At 46.2% G+C, this 18,115-nt stretch overlaps 1 protein-coding gene across 1 annotated transcript; it reads left to right on the plus strand.

Moving 5' to 3' along the window:
* Positions 1-1,079: 1,079 nt before the first annotated feature.
* Positions 1,080-17,887, plus strand: Bhmt (betaine--homocysteine S-methyltransferase). The gene is made up of 8 exons (XM_041663550.1): positions 1,080-1,373; positions 6,434-6,566; positions 8,245-8,363; positions 9,711-9,902; positions 10,342-10,489; positions 13,651-13,833; positions 14,699-14,927; positions 17,139-17,887. Exons 1-8 carry the CDS (start codon positions 1,341-1,343, stop codon positions 17,323-17,325), a joined length of 1,224 nt encoding a protein of 407 aa, XP_041519484.1. The 5' UTR covers positions 1,080-1,340; the 3' UTR covers positions 17,326-17,887.
* The last annotated feature ends 228 nt before the right edge of the window (positions 17,888-18,115 follow it).

Below are 18,115 nucleotides of genomic sequence, written 5' to 3' on the forward strand. Positions count from 1 at the left end.
TCGTGAGAAGACCCATTATGATATAATTTTTAAAGTATTTAGGGAAAGATAAAACAAAGAGCAGGTTAAAAACGGTCACCATTTCATGATCAACAGACAGGTATCCTGCCCTGCACTTGAAGCTGCTTCCGTCTCCTTTCCGGTTTGCTCAGCCTTCATGTAGAACTTTCAAGTTTTCAAAGTCATTTCTGTGGGGACTAGCCGTGATAAGCTAAGTCTGGGCAGGTCACCCAAAGGAAGTTCTTTAATTCCAACCATTATCACCTGGAACTTTGGCCATCGATGAATTTAAATGGAGTCTGGAGTCTCAGTAGTTTACCCTGAGACAATGCCTGGCAGGCCGAGATTGCCTGACCCCCACCCAAGAGCAGACCATTCAAAGGAAATACCTGGCATTCCAACTGCTGTAGATAGGGTCACCTGTCAGCGCACTTCACCAGGACACCCCTAGACAAATGTCAGCCAATCAGGGGCCCTAAACCTCAGAGACCTCTCACCCCCACCTCTACTACTATAAAATCCTATTCTAATTGAGCTCGGGACGTTGGACGTGCAGAGAGACCGAGTTTGCAAACTTGATTAAAATAAAGGCTCTTTGCTTTTACACATGCGACTCTGTCTCCTTATTGGCTTTTGTGGGGACCCCGCGAATCTGGGCATAACAATTTCCATTTTGCCCTTTACATGTGAGCCCCTGTGCTTGTAAGATAGTGCAGGTATTTCTATTAGAAGCCCTGTCACTAGAAACTGCCGAGTTTCTTTGACTGGGAGGTCATTGAGAGCGTACCCACTTCTTGAGAACTGGCATCGAGTGCTCCTGTAAATGCCAAGTTTGTGTTCCTCCTGCCAGACGTAGGTCATACAGATTACACTTTGCACCAAGCTCTTGCAGGGTATCACTTCCTCGTGTAGTGATCTTGAATCTTCGCCTTTGTCAAATATTTGGGCACTGAATGGAATTCTTAGGGGCCTGGTCTGGCAGCTTAAATGGGTCACGGGTACCTGATCCCAGATCAAGGTCAGAGACCTGCAACCAACCGGCCAAAAGGGCAGTGTGCAGACGAGCAGGCAGCGACCTCAGTATTTTTTTTTCTTATCTTGCTTCTCGGTGTTTCCACCCATCTCAGAGACCAATCTCGACGTCTCCTCCTTCAGGCAGCTTCCCAGCTAGCCCCTGCCCCAAATCAAAGGCTGGTGGGCGTGTTGGACCTGGCCAAGGCTGGGGAAACCAAGCCACTGTATAAAGAGATTGCAGCCACCAGGCAACACAGGCTTTGCTACTGGACCTCACTCGCCTCCAGTCCACAGCTGTTTCCAGAGCCACTTACTACACCGGAAAGATGGCACCGGTGGCCGGCAAGAAGGGCAAGAAGGTAAGTCTGCAGGGAACCTGAGGGCACTCTTAGAGGCACCACCAGCTGGGCACACCCAACGTCAGTGAGGGCAGAGGGGTGTTTGGGGCCCGGCTGTGGTCCTCCTAGTTGGCGGCCTTGGATCAGAAGGGACACCCAGAACTCCTGTATGACCTGGGGCTTCTCCTACAGAACGCACTCTAGTTTCTGTCCCCGCTCCCCTCCCCCGCCCCTCACCTCCGGTTCCACTTTGGACCTGTATGTATGTGTGGGATGATTGTCTTCTGAACCCAAGGCATCCCCGCAAACACTTCGGAAGTCAGGGCGCCCCCTCTCGCCCCTCTGATTCTCAACACTTCCTGAGTGCAGCACACTGAAGACGAGGGAGCTCTCACAGAAGCTGCTCTCGGCCCCAGGGTGGAGTTTCCCACCTAGTGGAGGTGGCCCTGGCTGGGGGCTTGCGGGGTGTCTGGAGGGGTGTCGGTGCAGGAGGAGCAGGTAGCTGCGGAGCCCACCTGACTGCCCGACGGTTCCTCGCTCGCGCCACCTCTCACCGACATCCTGCCAGCTGCCGCTAGGAGAACAGGACTGTGGGGGAGTGATGGTAGGTTTCATCCACAGCTTGTTTCAAGGCCACAGAAAAATGCCTCACACGAGCACCAAAAACAGTTTCGGAAAAGAATAAGTAAATTGATTGTAAAACACCGAGGAAGGGCTGTTCGTAGAGTTCTAAAAACCAAAATACCCTCGGGTCCCACTCCTGCCTAACAAGAAGCTCGTTTCTGCTTCCCAGTGGCCTGCTGGACACAGGAGTTCAGTCCAAATCAGACCTTGTGGGTTAGAGGAAGGAGGGATGGATGGGGAGGAGGGTATAAACTCGGCTCTGATATCAAGCCCACCACAGAGGACCCCAGAAGATGGCTGGGAGACAGATGGAGCCAGGCTGACTCAGTACCCTGCAAGAAAGTAAGGCATGTCCTGCTGAGATACCACCTGGTGTGCCCAGTTTGAAGGGTTAGGCACGGATTCCAAAATTCTCAGGGGAGAAAGCTATTCTTGTTCATATTTGGCAACATCGTGCCCCAGAGGGTGATGGATAAGCGTAGCATAAGAAGGCTGTACAGTTCAAGCTTTTGAATTATGGCCAGCCCTTAATTTACTAAATGATGTTCCCCCACCCCCACCTCCCCAGACACACACTCATTTGACCCCATTTGGAAAATAATGGATTCTAATCCACTTCCCAAACTCAAGTTTAGAAACGCCATCATTTTAAAGGTCTGATGGTAAGGAAATCCCAGCACTCAGGAGAAAGAGGCAAGAGGATCCTAGATCAAGACCAACCTTAGCTGCACAGTGACAGAATGTCTGAAAAAAACTGTGTGTGTGTGTGTGTGTGTGTGTGTGTGTGTGTGTGTGTGTGTTGGGCGCTCTTTAGAGAATTATCAAGAAACAAGTGGCGTAAGGGTGCCTCCCCAATACATAAATGCTAAAATAAGGGCAGTAATATGCATGCCTATATATCTGCATTTAAAAGATGTTACAAGGACACATAGTCACTGCAGAAAAACAAATGTTTAAAATACAAAGAAAAGAGCCTGCAATTGTATTGATATATATTCTGCTAGTTCTCTAGTCTGATCCATGCTTTTAAAAAATAAGCTGCTGTTACATATACTCCTTTGTAAAAATTTCACACAAACTGAGTCTAAGTTTTCATTACTATGCCTTAGAGATCCCTGAAACAAAAATGCCTCTGATCTGCAAGCCCCTTGCCCAAGGACAGACAGTTCCTGAAATGCTGGAGGCTGTTGTTTACAGAAGATAACAAGTCACAGGTTTTCACTCCCCTAAAGAAGTGTGTTCGAGGATTCTGCACCAAATGTGCTCCCTCACGTGTGGGTGGGAGGTTCACAGACTGGAGGTTTGTCAGGATGTATGCTTGCCCCGATGAGAAATGCAATGAATTATGGGTTTTCCTTCTTCCGCCGCTGCAGACTGTGAGTCTGGGCCATTTCCTGTTATTCTGGGTTTGGACCTTACCAGAGCCCATCTCCCTGGCCGGTATTTAATTAAGTCTTGCTTCAAATTTGTTCTAAACTGTGGTAGTGGTCTTAGTCTCAGTCAGTGGGATTAACAAAACAACATTGCACTGTTTAGTTTAGGAACAAAGAAATTCTGATGTCTAGGGAATTAAAAACTTAGTAGAAGTTTTTAATCTAAGAGTATGCTGGCATAATCACTAAACAGTATGATCGGCATGATAATTAAATCACCACTCCCCCTATTTACAAAGATCAGATTCCTGGCCGTTCTGTATATTAAAATGTTGCGTTACTAAAGCTTGAGAATATGTTCAGTGAGCACTGGTAACTGCCACAATCTCACTAGTTCTTTCTGCCCAGAGCAATCATAGCTTATTTCTGGGACCATAGTTCATGTGACTGATACATACATACATATATAACGCATACATATACAATTATGTATATAGAACATGTATATATGTGTGTATACACGTACACCTATATACTACATGTGTATACTTGTTAATTTTAGACAGTATTTAGACACATTATAGTCATGATGAATATTTGGCTTTCAAGATTGCACAATAGCAACTCTGTATCTTTACAGCTGTTTGTTAACTCACAGACTCCCAGGCTTGAAAGCGTTTGGGGTCTGAAAGGAGGAGAAGGCAGCAGGGAGCACACATCCTCATGTAATTTCCAGCTCCGCCGTGAAAATGTCAACGGTTTCTCGCTGAGCACTTGCTACCAAAATGGCCTGTGTGGGATGGAGAGGCAGAGGGCTAAAATGAAGGAGGCTTTCAGAAGATGGGAGGAGTTTTGGTGTGAAAGCCTGTGACTCCTCGAGCGATTCATGTAGCCCGTGTTCTCGCCTTGTTTCTAAAAACCCACAGATGCGGCTAGTAAACAGAATGTAGTAAGCGTGCACACTGCAATGTGTCCCCAGAACGATTCCCTTTCTCAGCGCTGCCCCGCCCCCTCACCTCTATCTGCAATCAAATCTAGAAGCAGCTTAAGGACGAGATAGTCATAAGGACCTTGAATAAATTATTCACAGACTCTGGGCTTTAATTCCCCATTTCTAAAATCAGAGAGAGAACTAGGGTATGTTTAAAGTTCATGATTCTTAGAAACTGCAAAAACAGTTATACTAGTAAATTACTTTTGAATCCATAAAACCCCTTTCCAATTCACAATTCAAAATCCATCTCTTGCACCTGAGCACAGTGGCAATCGTTCCACAACAGTGAAATGGAAGAGCTCTGGGGAGTGGACTGGAAACCATCCACGAGTGCCATGCCTGTCACTTCCCTGTTCTTGGCACGGGATACAGGATGTGCGTACTTACAAACTCATGGGTGCGTGACAGATCTGCCGCTGCAGAGCATGCCAAGCACGGAGCCCATGAGTGATTTGACCACCTCTGTTCTGGCTGTACCAGGTGTCATGTGACTTTTCAGTCTTCTACCAGACGGCATTCTATGCTGCCCCAACCTCTCTGACAGTGTTAACCCTCTCCCTAGTTTCCTGATAGAGCAAGAAGGCTGTCTGTCGTCCTTTAAGAATACGCACCACTGGTGATGGGTCTCGGTAGCAGAGTGCTTGCCTTGCATGCGCAAGATCCCAGGTTAAATTCCCAGCCCTTCTAAAAATGAAAAAAGATGTGCTTCATCAGAGTGGCCATAGTTTACAATCTATTATGTGTTTTATAAGGAGCTAGAGGAAAAGAATTTAAGGATCCCAACCCTCCTAATGATAAATAATTAATGAAATTGAAATCCTAATTGCCCCAATTTGCTCATTATTCATTGTGTATATGAACTGAATTATCATTTTATGCCCACAGTATGTAAAAATTTAAATATATATATGCAAATGGGAAAATATGTGCTCTTCTTTTATGCTGCTGGGGATAGAACCCTGAGTCTCAGGCATGTTAGGCAAATGCCTTACCACTTGGCTATATATCCAAGTACTTCCCCGTGTGTACTGAAAGACACCCAGGCTCTGCACATACCACAAACCCAGTGCATACACACAAGTATGCCAGTTTTCAATAGCTGAGCATTCTAAATAAATTAATGTATAAAATACATAATAGATTGATGTATATAATTCATATGTATGTTTCTGATGTTGATGCAAAAACCCAGCTCTCACCCCACAGGGATGAGACGTTTATTCTGGAGGGGATCACTCTGAATGATTATGGCTCAGGTCACACTAAGCTCCACGTTCCACTTTTGTACTAGTTTGATGAAGTTTTATAGCCATACAACAACAATGGTCATAAGTCAAGGCGCTCTTTCAATACATTGGTGGAAACATTAGGTAGGCCAGTTACAGCAGAGCAGAGAATCTCTGCTACTGCCTCAGACACTATCCCAGTGCTGGCAGAGCAGAGAAACACTGTTACTAGCCTCAGACACTATCCCAGTGCTGGCAGAGCAGAGAAACACTGTTACTGGCCTCAGACACTATCCCAGTGCCGGCAGAGCAGAGAAGCTCTGCTACTGGCCTTAGATACTATCCATTAGCATTCATAGCCCTTTGGCTGCTTGGAAACTGAGGGTCTGTTCCAGAGGGTTTATCTAATGGTCACGATGATGTTAGGTCATATACACGAAGACAATTAATGGTCATAAAAGGGGCAAACATCTGAGATAATTTGGCTCTGAACTTCAACATTTGAACCTCTCCTCATGACTGAAGTTCTTTTTTAAAATTAGTTTATTTATTTTTTGTATATGAATGTCATATCTGCTTGTAAGTCCTTATGTCAGAAGAAGGCATCACTTCCCACTAGAGATGGTTGTGAGCCACCATGTGGTTGCTGGGAATTGAACTCAGGACCTCTGAAAGAGCAGCCAGTGCTCCTAACCAATGAGCCATCCCTCCAGCACTGTCACTGAAGTTATAACCAGCTAGTCATCTTCGCAAAGGTGGAGTGCTAAAGGAACTATGCTCTTCAAGAATACATTTGCAAAAGCACTAAAGGTAGAACTTCTCTTTGAAACTCATCTTCCTTCTCTCCCTCGTCTGGAAATTCAGGGCATCCTAGAACGATTAAATGCCGGAGAAGTTGTGATTGGAGATGGAGGATTTGTCTTTGCCCTGGAAAAGAGGGGCTATGTAAAGGCTGGACCCTGGACCCCGGAAGCGGCTGTGGAGCACCCGGAGGCAGGTTGGTGCATGCTCCATTCTACACTATGATAATGTGTGCTGTGTTGAGTGAACTGCAGAGCCAATCATGAGACAGGAGCATGCTTGCAGGGTTTCCCATACCTGCTACTGAACCTGAGCTCTTGCTGCTAAGCACAAAGGCTGTTCTTGCTTCTATTGGCGGCCGCCTGGCTCCTGCCCTTCACTTTAGACTAGTCTAGAACTTGGATCATCGTCTTTTTCTCTGCACTTCCCCCCACCAATCTATGTGTGTCCAGTGTTCATAAAGACAATCCACTCCGCAGTTTGGTAGCGCCTTAATCTCCTCTCCAGTGAACTTTTGCTTTGTCATTCCTCAGCCACCCACCTCAAATTTACCATTACCAAGAGACGCCCCCCCAGGATGTGCTGACAACAAGCCCCATTTGGCCCCCACCTCCAGTCTTCTGTCCCTTCTCTGTAGTTTTCCCATTCCTCCATCTTATGAAGATGCTCCACCTTTCGTTCCAACCAGCTTAGAGTCTGATCATTCTCCCCCAAGTGTCTATCATTCTCTTATACAAGTTAGGGTCCATGGTGCCACATCGTGTCCCTCCATCGTGATTAGCCAACTAGTTCTGTGCACACTGCTGCAGCCCAGGCCTGTCTGCAGTCTGCTGTCTCCCTGTCTATACCCTCCCCGTGTGCCTTCTTCCCACTCTTGAAACCACCAACCAAGAGTGACGAGAAAGTGCTGCTGGGATTAAAGGCTTGCCCCACCACCACCCAGCTGAGAGCTCAGATCTCATAAGGAGGAGGCAAAGTGAACCCCCAAAATAGGGAGTCTTTTTAAATCTCAAAACTGGGCCTCAGTGATGCACTTCCTCCATCAAGGCCACACCTCTCAATCCTTCCTAAATAGCTCCACCCACTGGGGACCATGTATTCAAACATGAACCTGGGGAGTGTGAGCCTTCTCAATCAAACCACCACAGGACCCTTTCTCAAAAAACAAGCAAACAGAAACTCAAAATTATCTTGTAAAAAAACACTGGGCTAATCACATACTATCCCTGAGGTCCAGAGCAGAATCTTTGGGGTACCAGGCTAGTAGACCATTTACACTCTATTCCCTTTTCAACTTTATGTCCTACCACACTCCAGCATCTCTTTGGTGTTCCTTCATTCCCCCAAACGCCAAACCTGACCTTTCATTGTGTTTGCTCAGGCTGCTGCTACTGCAGGGACTTCCCTTCCCCACCTCCACCCGGCAAGAACCTGAACAGCTCCAACCTGCAGCCCCAGTGACTTCCTTTCCCCGTGGTAGGAAGTAGCTTCTGCAGAGCCCCTCCACACACTGCTTTGGTCAGGTGTCCTTGAATGGATCATAGATTTCCCAAGGACAAGACAAGATTGTCCCCCTCATGTTTATTCGTGACTTTCACAAAGAATCAGTGAGTGGAGAGCAAGCTGACAATGAGCAGACTAAACCAAGAACACAGCACCATAACCCCTGCCCTCTCCAGCCACCCAACCATCCAGCCATGACAGTCTTGAGAGAGGTTCCAGGAGACCCCAGAGTTCCCCCTCCTTAAGCCCAGATGTGTGAGTGCCGAGCCGCTGAAACAGCCATTCTGGTGTCTGCTCACCTGAGAGCTCTCTAGAAAGCGTTGCACTTGGGTGAGTGGGTGACCTCACAGCTTCGCTTGTGCCCCTCCCAGTTCGCCAGCTTCACAGGGAGTTCCTCAGAGCTGGCGCGAACGTCATGCAGACCTTCACGTTCTACGCCAGCGAGGACAAGCTGGAGAACAGAGGGAACTACGTGGCGGAGAAGATATCCGTGAGTACCACGCACCCCGGCCACCGCCTGTGAAGGACCGCACAGACACACCACTCCCAAGAGAAATGATGGAGTTTTGCTTTATTGCCAAAATAAGAGACCTGTGATTCACTCTCAGGACTGAGTTGCACGTGTTAGGATGAACGGGAAGGCATTTATGAAACAATGTATCCTGCTCCTCCATTGCTAAGCAAAGTGCCGTCTTTGCAAGTCCACACATCTCTCCCGTTTCTGAGACAGGCTCTCATTAGGCAGCCTGGAACTCACAGAGATCTGCCTGCCTCTGCCTCCCAAGTCTGGGATCAGAGGTGTGTAGAGCTCAGGGGGGCAGCAGCCTGAACAGCTGCGGTCGCTTCTGTTGGGGTCAAAGCACTTGCCCACCAAGGCTGAGATTTTGTCCTTTCTAAAATGCATTGGGAGTTCTAAAATTCCAGCAGCTGAAATGACCTGTGGTACTGGGTGTCCTGGGGGTTTTCTTTAGTGTGTGTGTGTGTGTGTGTGTGTGTGTGTTGGGTTTTTCGGATGGTGGTTGGTTGATTAGCTTTGTTTTTTTAAGGATAAAGTGGGATTTTGTGGTTGTTGTCTGCAGAGTGAGGGGTGGAACCAAGTCCCTCAGACACGCTGCCCTGCACACAAGTGACACCCCAGGTCAGGTGGTCCCATGTGCACCCCTAGCCACTCAGGAGACTGAAGTGAGAGCGTCACTTAGACCCAGGAGTTGAAGGTGATAGGGTGAGACCATCTCAGCAAGAAACAAGCTGGCCCAGGTTGCGCATGCCTGGGATCCCAGCACTTGGGACATGAAGGCAGGGGTATCAAGAGTTTGAGGACATCCTGGGCTAAATGAGACTCTGCTTCAAAAAACCGAATGGAAATGCCATCCTCTGGGCCAGTTCAATCTTACATGTCTAAGCGATTAGAATGTGCCTAACTAGGTGTGTATTTATTGCTGTGTGAGAAAAATACATACATAGTCATGAACTTAGTCATCATCCTAACTGAATTTTAGTCTTATTAATCGTAAAAGCTATTACCCATTGTCACCATCACAATAGTTCAGGCTAGGTGTTAGAAAATTCTTTTTTAGTTCTTTTTTCATGTAAAAACTGCTAATCCTCTCATAGATTTTTGATAGAGCTGGAGCCTAGATATGACCACTGTGTTCATTGTGGCTTTCGTGATTATTAATGTAGTTTTAAAAACGTCTGGGCTCCATAAACCATTGATCTACATAACCCTTGTTTCCTGGGATAAAGGCAGTGATTTTAAAAGTAAAACTGAAAGGTGGGCATAATTCTTTTCAATTTCATGTGTAAATTGAGATGTGTCCTCCACTTCCCACCCTAGGGTCAGAAGGTCAATGAAGCTGCCTGTGACATTGCGCGGCAGGTGGCAGATGAAGGAGACGCTTTGGTGGCAGGAGGTGTGAGTCAGACACCTTCATACCTTAGCTGCAAGAGCGAAATAGAAGTAAAGAAAATATTCCAGCAGCAGCTGGAGGTCTTCATGAAGAAGAATGTGGACTTCCTCATTGCCGAGGTAAGCGAGGAGTTCTGTGGCCAGACCCCTTTCTATGACCTTCTGTTCTCGTGATGTCAGCGTGGGGTGATGGTCAAATCTCAATGAGGAACAATAACATTTAGCTTCTGAGATCTTTTTCCATCTCAGACGTGTGCTAGCATTGACTCAGTTGGTCTGACACAGTAATTTTCAAACCTTTTTCTTCAATTTACACTAAAAAAACTGTCACTCCGTCCTCTTCTGTGTCACAAATGCTTAGTAAATAGGTTATCATTAGATGGATCCTTAAGTAATAATAGATGATAATAATAATAAATATAATAAGTTATATAATATTACTTATATAATTATATGTATTAATAATTATAACATAATAACTAACAGATATGTAATAATAGGTATTCTTATCGTTTTGTGGGAAACATGGCTAAGGCGTTGTGCCCTTCACTGATTTCAGTATTTCGAGCATGTGGAAGAAGCTGTGTGGGCGGTAGAAGTATTAAAAACATCTGGGAAACCTGTGGCTGCTACCATGTGCATCGGGCCTGAAGGAGACCTGCATGGCGTGTCCCCCGGAGAGTGTGCAGTGCGGCTGGTAAAAGCAGGTGACGATAGATTTCCCTTTGCCCAGTTCGCCTCTAGTGAACTTTTAAAATAACATAGAGAAAACGCACGCTGTTTCAGGAATCCACACATGCTGTGGCATGTACCAAGGAAATACATACAGAAAAGCCACAGATTTACTTTGTATACATGTGGAGGGATATGCATGTCTACGTGTTCGTGTGTGTGTGTGTGTGTGTGTGTGCACATGGCGTGCGTGTGAACATGTGGAGGCCCAAGGTGACCGCTGGATGTTTACCTTCGCCTTACTTCTTAAGACAGGGTCTCTCGCTGAACCTGGAGCTCATGGGTTAGCTAGACTGGCTTGGCCACTGAGCTCCTGGAAGCCACTCACCTCGCCACAACACCACTAATGCTACAGGTGTGTGCCACTACGCCCAGCTTTGTACGTGGGTGCTGGGGATCTGAACTCGGGACCCATTGAGTCATCTCTCCAACTCATGAAATTTATGGTTTTAAGGAACGGTAAAATTTCATTCTTGGATCCCCAAGCCACAAATGCATGGCAGCCTTCGGAAAGGGGCAGCCAGACATATGGCTGGAGGTTTAACGCTTAGAAATAAGAAGAATGTTTGGGTAAGTCAGAAGAAACGTTAGGAGAAATTGTGTTTTATTTAAACGTGTCTCAAGTCGAGACTCTTTAAACATTAATAACTTCAAAGTTAGTTGTCTCTTTGCCAAAATTTTTCCTTTCTCATGGTGGCCAGCTTGCTTTGCTTTGTGTAATTGGTATAATAAATCAAAAGAAACTTTGATATGAAATGCTGACCACCTAATATATCTTTTTATCCAATTTCTGTTCCTAACATTGGGTTTCATTTCAATTAGGGGGAACTCACGGGCTGTTTTCTAAACTGTCGCATTTTAAATCCAAGTTATAACTCAGTGTCATAGGAAGAGCGAGCCCAGTCTGAACTGGAGACACTTCGGTGATGTGTTTTATTTATGATTCTTATCCACCTCCTGATTTTTCATAAAAATCGTTTTCATACTTGTCATTAACAGTAACAAATATTTATATTTAGGAAGGAATTGTATAATCCTAATTTTATGGGAAATATAAAATGAAGGGGGTAAGTTAGCTATCTCCAAGAGGATCGGAGGACATACCATCATTTGTGTGGGTGACTGGCGGGCATGCGGGGCCTGCAGCTAGGCCTCGCCCATCATTCTGCTGGCCTTCTGCATTCTGTGCTTCGGTTATAGCCGTCACGGGTCCTCACTTACTTCATTCATCTGTTTAAAGTCTGGCCCCTCACTAGATTAACATCTGTACGGTGGAGACCAGGTCTGTCTAGGTCAGCTGTGAGCACTCTGCGGCTAGACAAGTGCCTATCCCAGCATGGGTTTTTAATAACCCCTGTCTAACAAACCCAATCCGTCTTCCAATGTTGAGCTCCAATTTTATTTCCATGTGTCTGGCACGATCATCCCTGCCCTTAAAGTGCGTCGCTTTCTACGTATGCCACTCATTTTGAATATCTTCATTTGATAGCTTTCCATCTGTGAAAATGCTGGTAGTCAGATGTATTTAGAATATGCCATGCTAAACCTAGGTGTGCATGGATCTCCACTGCACACCTAGCAGAGTCTTTGACACCTCTTTCTATTGTGTCAATATCCAAGAAGGAAATGCAATGAATAGCCATTACCTAGTTTAATTCATCATAAAATATTACGTTGCATCCATGGGTCAAATTTTGCAAAGTCCTGAGCTAAAATATAAAGTCTATGACATCATAGACCATATTATATTTATATTTCCTCTTATAAGGAAACTTACATCTAGCAAGTATCTAGGAAATAGCCAACCAACATATAATTAATAAATCAGTACAATAAAAGTAAACAAAGAAAGAGAAACTATGGGCATTTCACATTCAAAATCAAAGTAAAAAGATCAAGATCCAGGTGAAAATGGGTGTGTGTACACCCCTATAAGCTCAGTGCCAGGGAAGCTGCAGCAGGAGGATTGCTTCGAGTTTGAGACCAGCCTAGGCTACAAAGAGAGACTTGGTAAGATGATAAACAAACAGAGCTAGGTTGGATGGCTCTCACTGAGGCCAGGTGGCCAGCATGCTCCTGCCTGAGACTGGCCTGTCCCCACACTCGACCCCTAACGCGGTGCTTGCAGTCTTGCATGGCGAGGCCAGAGGTTTGGAGGGCACTGGATTTGAACTCAGATCCTTTTGCTATCACAGCGGGTGCTCATCGAGCCATCGCCTCCAACCCTTTGCCAAACGTTGTTAAATTCAAAAAGAAGAAAGGGAAGCTCTATTGGGAATTCCTCTCGTTTTGAGAAGATAGAACAACAGCATGCTGTCCCTTCAAACCTTAAGGATGAGGAAATTTCAAAATCATACCTAATGGTTGACTGATCATGCTGGGTCCAGACACAGGACATAAGGGACTATAAAGCATCTAAAACATATTTTGTATCATTTAATCAAACATCACAACCACAGATTTCAGAAGAACGCGTTAAGGTGACAGCTTCTCGTAGCTTCCAGTCCAAGAGGCTAACCTGCAAATGAGACCGTTGGGTGTTAGCCATTTAGTCACCTCAAGTCTAAAGAGGTTTTGGAGATTTTTTTTCCCCACACCCCTAATTCTAGACACAAAATTCTTTCTCAAAAATAGAGTTCCAAAATAAACTTTTTCCCTAAATGACTTTCTGCTACTGTGCCCAAGAAGCCCTTGTGAGTTTGTAAGACTTGCCTGGTGAGAGAGGGCATTTATTCCGGCTTCAGATGAACAGCATGGTGGGGAACACAGGTGCCACCCGGCAGCTGAGAGTGTTAAAAAATTATTGTGCTTGCCACATAATGTCAAACACTGAAAAATTGACTGCTGAAATTTAAAGTTAAAAAAAAAGGGCTCTAACAATGATTTAAAAAAAAAATGGACAGCCCAGTGTACTTAAGTGACACTTCAATTACACGAGATTCTTCCAAGCGCTTTTCTCAGAGAACACTTCCTGGCTGCCAGCCATCACTCTTGCTCACAGGTCACACAGGTTAGTGTGCCGTGAAGACTGACCGCGATTCTTCAGTTCGTCGCTGACTACAAGCTTCCCGCTGGAGACAGGAACCCACCAGGACCTGGTGTCTCCCGCACGCTGACACGTCCCTCTCGCTTACAGGAGCCGCCATCGTCGGTGTGAACTGCCACTTTGACCCCACCACCAGCCTACACACTGTGCGCCTCATGAAGGAGGGTCTGGAAGGCGCGCGGCTGAAAGCCTACCTGATGAGCCAGCCCTTGGCCTACCATACTCCCGACTGCGGCAAACAGGGCTTTATTGATCTCCCCGAGTTCCCCTTTGGTAAGACAGACGTTTTTATAAATTGTCTCAATCTCTTTGCCTGAGGAATCCCGGATGAATTTATAGAGCCAGGGAATTTTTGTCATGGAGAGAAATGGCTGTATTGTCATCTCTTGCCCCTCCTTCGGGTCCCTCCAGCCAAAACTCCCATCCTATTAGTCAAGGAAGGACAAATAGAACCACTAAGAGAAACAATAACCGTGAATTCAAGAGTGAAACCAGTGACGGGTGCCTTACAGTTGATGAAAAGGATGTCCTCTGAGGTGGGGGTCTGTGGGGAGCTCTGTCACTGAGGTGTGTGACCTTAGGCAATAGCCAATAGCCTTTCGTCCCTATTTTTTATTTTTTTTAATCACAAAAGTAAGGTTAAATGACTTATTTTCAAAGCCCTATTCCTGCTTCAAAAAATATGTTAAGGCCAGGCGGTGGTGGCGCACGTCTTTAATTCCAGCACTCGGGAGGCAGAGGCAGGCGGATCTCTGGGAGTTCGAGGCCAGCCTGGTCTACAAGAGCTAGTTCCGGGACAGGCACCAAAGCCACAGAGAAACCCTGTCTCGGAAAAAAAAAAATATGTTAATTGTGGGGGGGGGGAGAGAGAGATTACATACACGCAGAGGCCAGAGGAGGGCATCAGGGACCCTACCCTCTCTCTTTCCACATGTTTTAAAGATCGACTTTGAATTTTGTGCGTACATGTGTATGCCTGTGTGTGGGTATATGCACGGCAGAGTCCAGATCTGGGGCTGAGGCTATCGTGGCTTTTGCGAGTCACCAGCGTCGCCCTGCCCAGGTTCTCATACTTGAGCAGTGAGTGCTTTCATTCACCGAGCTGTCTCTCCAGCCCTTTTAATATCATTTGTTCCAGGCCTGGAACCAAGAGTTGCCACCAGATGGGATATCCAAAAATACGCCAGAGAGGCCTACAACCTGGGGGTCAGGTACATCGGCGGCTGCTGCGGATTTGAGCCCTACCATATCAGGGCCATTGCAGAGGAGCTGGCCCCAGAGAGAGGATTTCTGCCTCCGGCTTCGGAGAAACACGGCAGCTGGGGAAGTGGTTTGAACATGCACACCAAGCCCTGGGTCCGAGCAAGGTCAGTCCCTCTCAACTCGGGCTGCTTCCTCTGTGTCGAAATGAGGCCATTAAAGACCCTGCTCATTTCCTGAGCGATGAGGGCAGGCGGGCTAACTCCTCACCTCAGGGTCCCTCACTGAACTGCTCATGAACTGTCTTCCTGGTGATTTAAGGAGAAAGCTTCAAGACAGATTGTAATTTAGAGAGCATGGCAATGTGAGCCTGCGTTCCGGGGAAAGCCCCACCCATGGTGGTGTCCGCTAACGCTGAACTTTAAAGAGTTGAGTGTAGTGGTGCACACCTTTAATCCGGGCACTAGGGAGGCAGAGGCAGTCGGATCTCTGAATCCGAGACCAGTATAGACTACAGACCAAATCAGTGTAGCCATGGCTACACAGAGAAACCCTGTCTCAACAAAACAAAACAGACAAGCAAAAAGAGTTTAGTTATAGCCTAGGCCTGGGGCAGTTCAATGGGAGGGTGGTTTCCTCTGAGTGAAAACTACAGCAGCATTAAAAAAAAATCAAGAACTGAATATAACTTTGTATTAATATTTTATATTAATATTTATATTAATGCTCAGTGTTTTGTGTCATGACTTGCAGAGCTGGTAAGGAGGTGGTAAAATGGGCTAGGCCTTTCCTCAGAACTCACATTCCAATGGGGGAGACAAACAAAGAAATAAGGCCCAAACTGGCACCAGGCCAGGCACCTACAATGTTGAGGAAACAGGAATGCCTGAGTCTCACAGGGAGAAAGGACTGAGAAAATCGGTGCTGGCATAGTGGTGCACACTTGTAATCCCAGCACTTAGAAGGTGGAGGGGAGGAAATAAGGAGTTCAAGGCCAACCTCAGCTACATAGTGAGTTTGGGTCCTATATGGGTCACACTTTTAGAAGAAAAAAGAAAGACAGGAGAAAGACAAGGCTGTTGTTCTACAGAGTAAGAGCTTAGATTAGAAGTTACAACAGAAGAGAATGACTGTGTCTGCCAACCAGGACAACATCAGAGAAGAAGGGCTTGAGAGAGCTGGGATTTGAAGGCTAAGTAGGATCCCACCAGGTAGAAAAGGAGGATGGGAGCTCCAGGCCAAGGGTAGAAACCGCTTTCAACAGATATCAGTCAGGTCAGATACAACTGTGGATGCTGAAGTAGCAAGGCACAGCCCGGTCCCCAAAGAGTTAGCCTAAAAGACAGAAAAATAAAGCAGAAAGTTCAAATGACGTGGTAGGGTCAAGTACAGAGACGTGCAGCAGAGTGAGCTCTAAGTTAATGGTCCACAGCACGAAGGGGCAGATAGGGGTTAACGAAGGAACCCATGGAAGCTGCAGCTGGGGCTGAATTTTGAGGGATGAATTACATTGCTGGACCAAAGAGCAGCCTGATGGGAGGCACCAAGAGCTGGAAAGAGGGCAGGGTACTGAGAAAGTCTGAATGGGGCCCGAGTTTCATAGAAAGCTGATGCCAGGATAAGGAGGGGCGGGTCCATCGTCACTGCTGTGCTGGTATATGACCTCACTCCAAGGTGATGGGGAAACCCAGGGCAAAGGTAGATTTTCAAGTTTACTAAATGCAACGGCCTTCTAGCCTGTGTAGATGCCTTCTAGACAGGCTGACCAGACATGATGAGGCCAGAAGCAGAAGGAGATGGTGAAAAGAGAACAAAGAAGGAGGAAGGCAGAATCCAGTCACAGGGGCCAACGGCTCTCCAGACAGGTTTAAATGTGGGCACAGGACGAGAGCGGTAGAGGGAAATTGGGGTGGCTGTGATTGGTCAGAGATGTTATCCACACATAAGAGCGCCAACATGAAGCACATTGTTGCACAATTAATCTATTCTAATAAAACTTCTCTGTGTAGCCCTGGCTGTACTAGAACTCACTCTAGACCAGGCTGCCTCTGCCTCCTGAGTGCTGTGATTAAAGGCGTGCACCATGACCACATGGCTAATAGAAGATTTTTAAATGTGGCCAGGACACACAGACAGAAAGGTCATATATATTTGATAAAAAAAAAAATCCTGATTCTAAATTTTAGGCTTTTAGTCTCTATGCTTAGGTTCAAAGAAGGTCTAAAGATTTAAGGGGTGAAAAATGCCCTAGTCTGATTAACAAACACGTGTTCATGGCCATACTTTTAGAGACCAATAAAAGCTCTGAGGCTGTATTGGGGATCCTGGTGTGTGCTTCTGGTGGATTGTGGATCCTGATATGTGTTTTGATTCTACAGGGCCAGAAAGGAATTCTGGCAGAATCTTCGGATAGCTTCTGGCAGGCCATACAACCCTTCAATGTCCAAGCCAGATGCCTGGGGAGTGACCAAAGGGACAGCAGAGCTGATGCAGCAGAAGGAAGCCACCACTGAGCAGCAGCTGAAAGAGCTCTTTGATAAACAAAAATTCAAGTCTGCACAGTAGCCACGGGGCAACTGTTGGGGCGAATTCTTCTATGTCTGAGCCACAATGTGCACATAGAAAAAAAAAAAGGTGGCTGCAAGCAATGCTTACGTCTTACCTGTACCTATGCTTGGCCTTAGCTAGACAAAATGAAAACACAAAGAGCGTTTTACAGTTATAAGAGGATGCCCTAGAAGCAAAGAGAGGGAAAGTCCACAGTAAATCCTACACAGGTTTCCTAAGTGTGTGCCATGTTAGCAGGTGTTCCGGAAATCACTGTAGCAAAGAGAAAGTCACTCGCATGTTAACCCCACTTCAGGTAGGAGGCTGGAACAGAGCAATCACTCAGGGACCATATCATACATGGCACAGCAACTAACTCTATCTAAGGTGTTACTGGCAGTGGACCCCAAGGTCTTTGGAGCATGACCCTTAGTGAGAAACGTTTCATGTAACAGCACTGTAAAACAGAACATAGAAGCGCAAAGAAGAAACAAATTGTCCATTCTGGAATTTTCTGTTCCTATTTCCTCCCATCCCACTGCATTAATAAAAGCATGCTACTCGAAAACCTTCAAGGCAATTTTTTGTGGACCATTAATGGTTTTCATTACTGCAGCGGAACACTTCAGATATGGGACCCACCCAAGGGTGGGCCTTCCAACCTCCAATGATTCAGATTCAGAGTGGGGTTCCCCACTCCAAATGATCTAACCAAGAAAATCCTTCACAGGTGTGCCCAGCTGCTTTGGTTTTAATCGATTCCAGGCATAGTCAAATTGACAATAAGATTAGTCATCAAAGCAGCTCA

This window comes from Microtus oregoni, unplaced genomic scaffold, assembly GCF_018167655.1.
Source record: "Microtus oregoni isolate MIOR12 unplaced genomic scaffold, Mior012 000014F_ref0000157, whole genome shotgun sequence".
NCBI lineage: Eukaryota > Metazoa > Chordata > Mammalia > Rodentia > Cricetidae > Microtus > Microtus oregoni.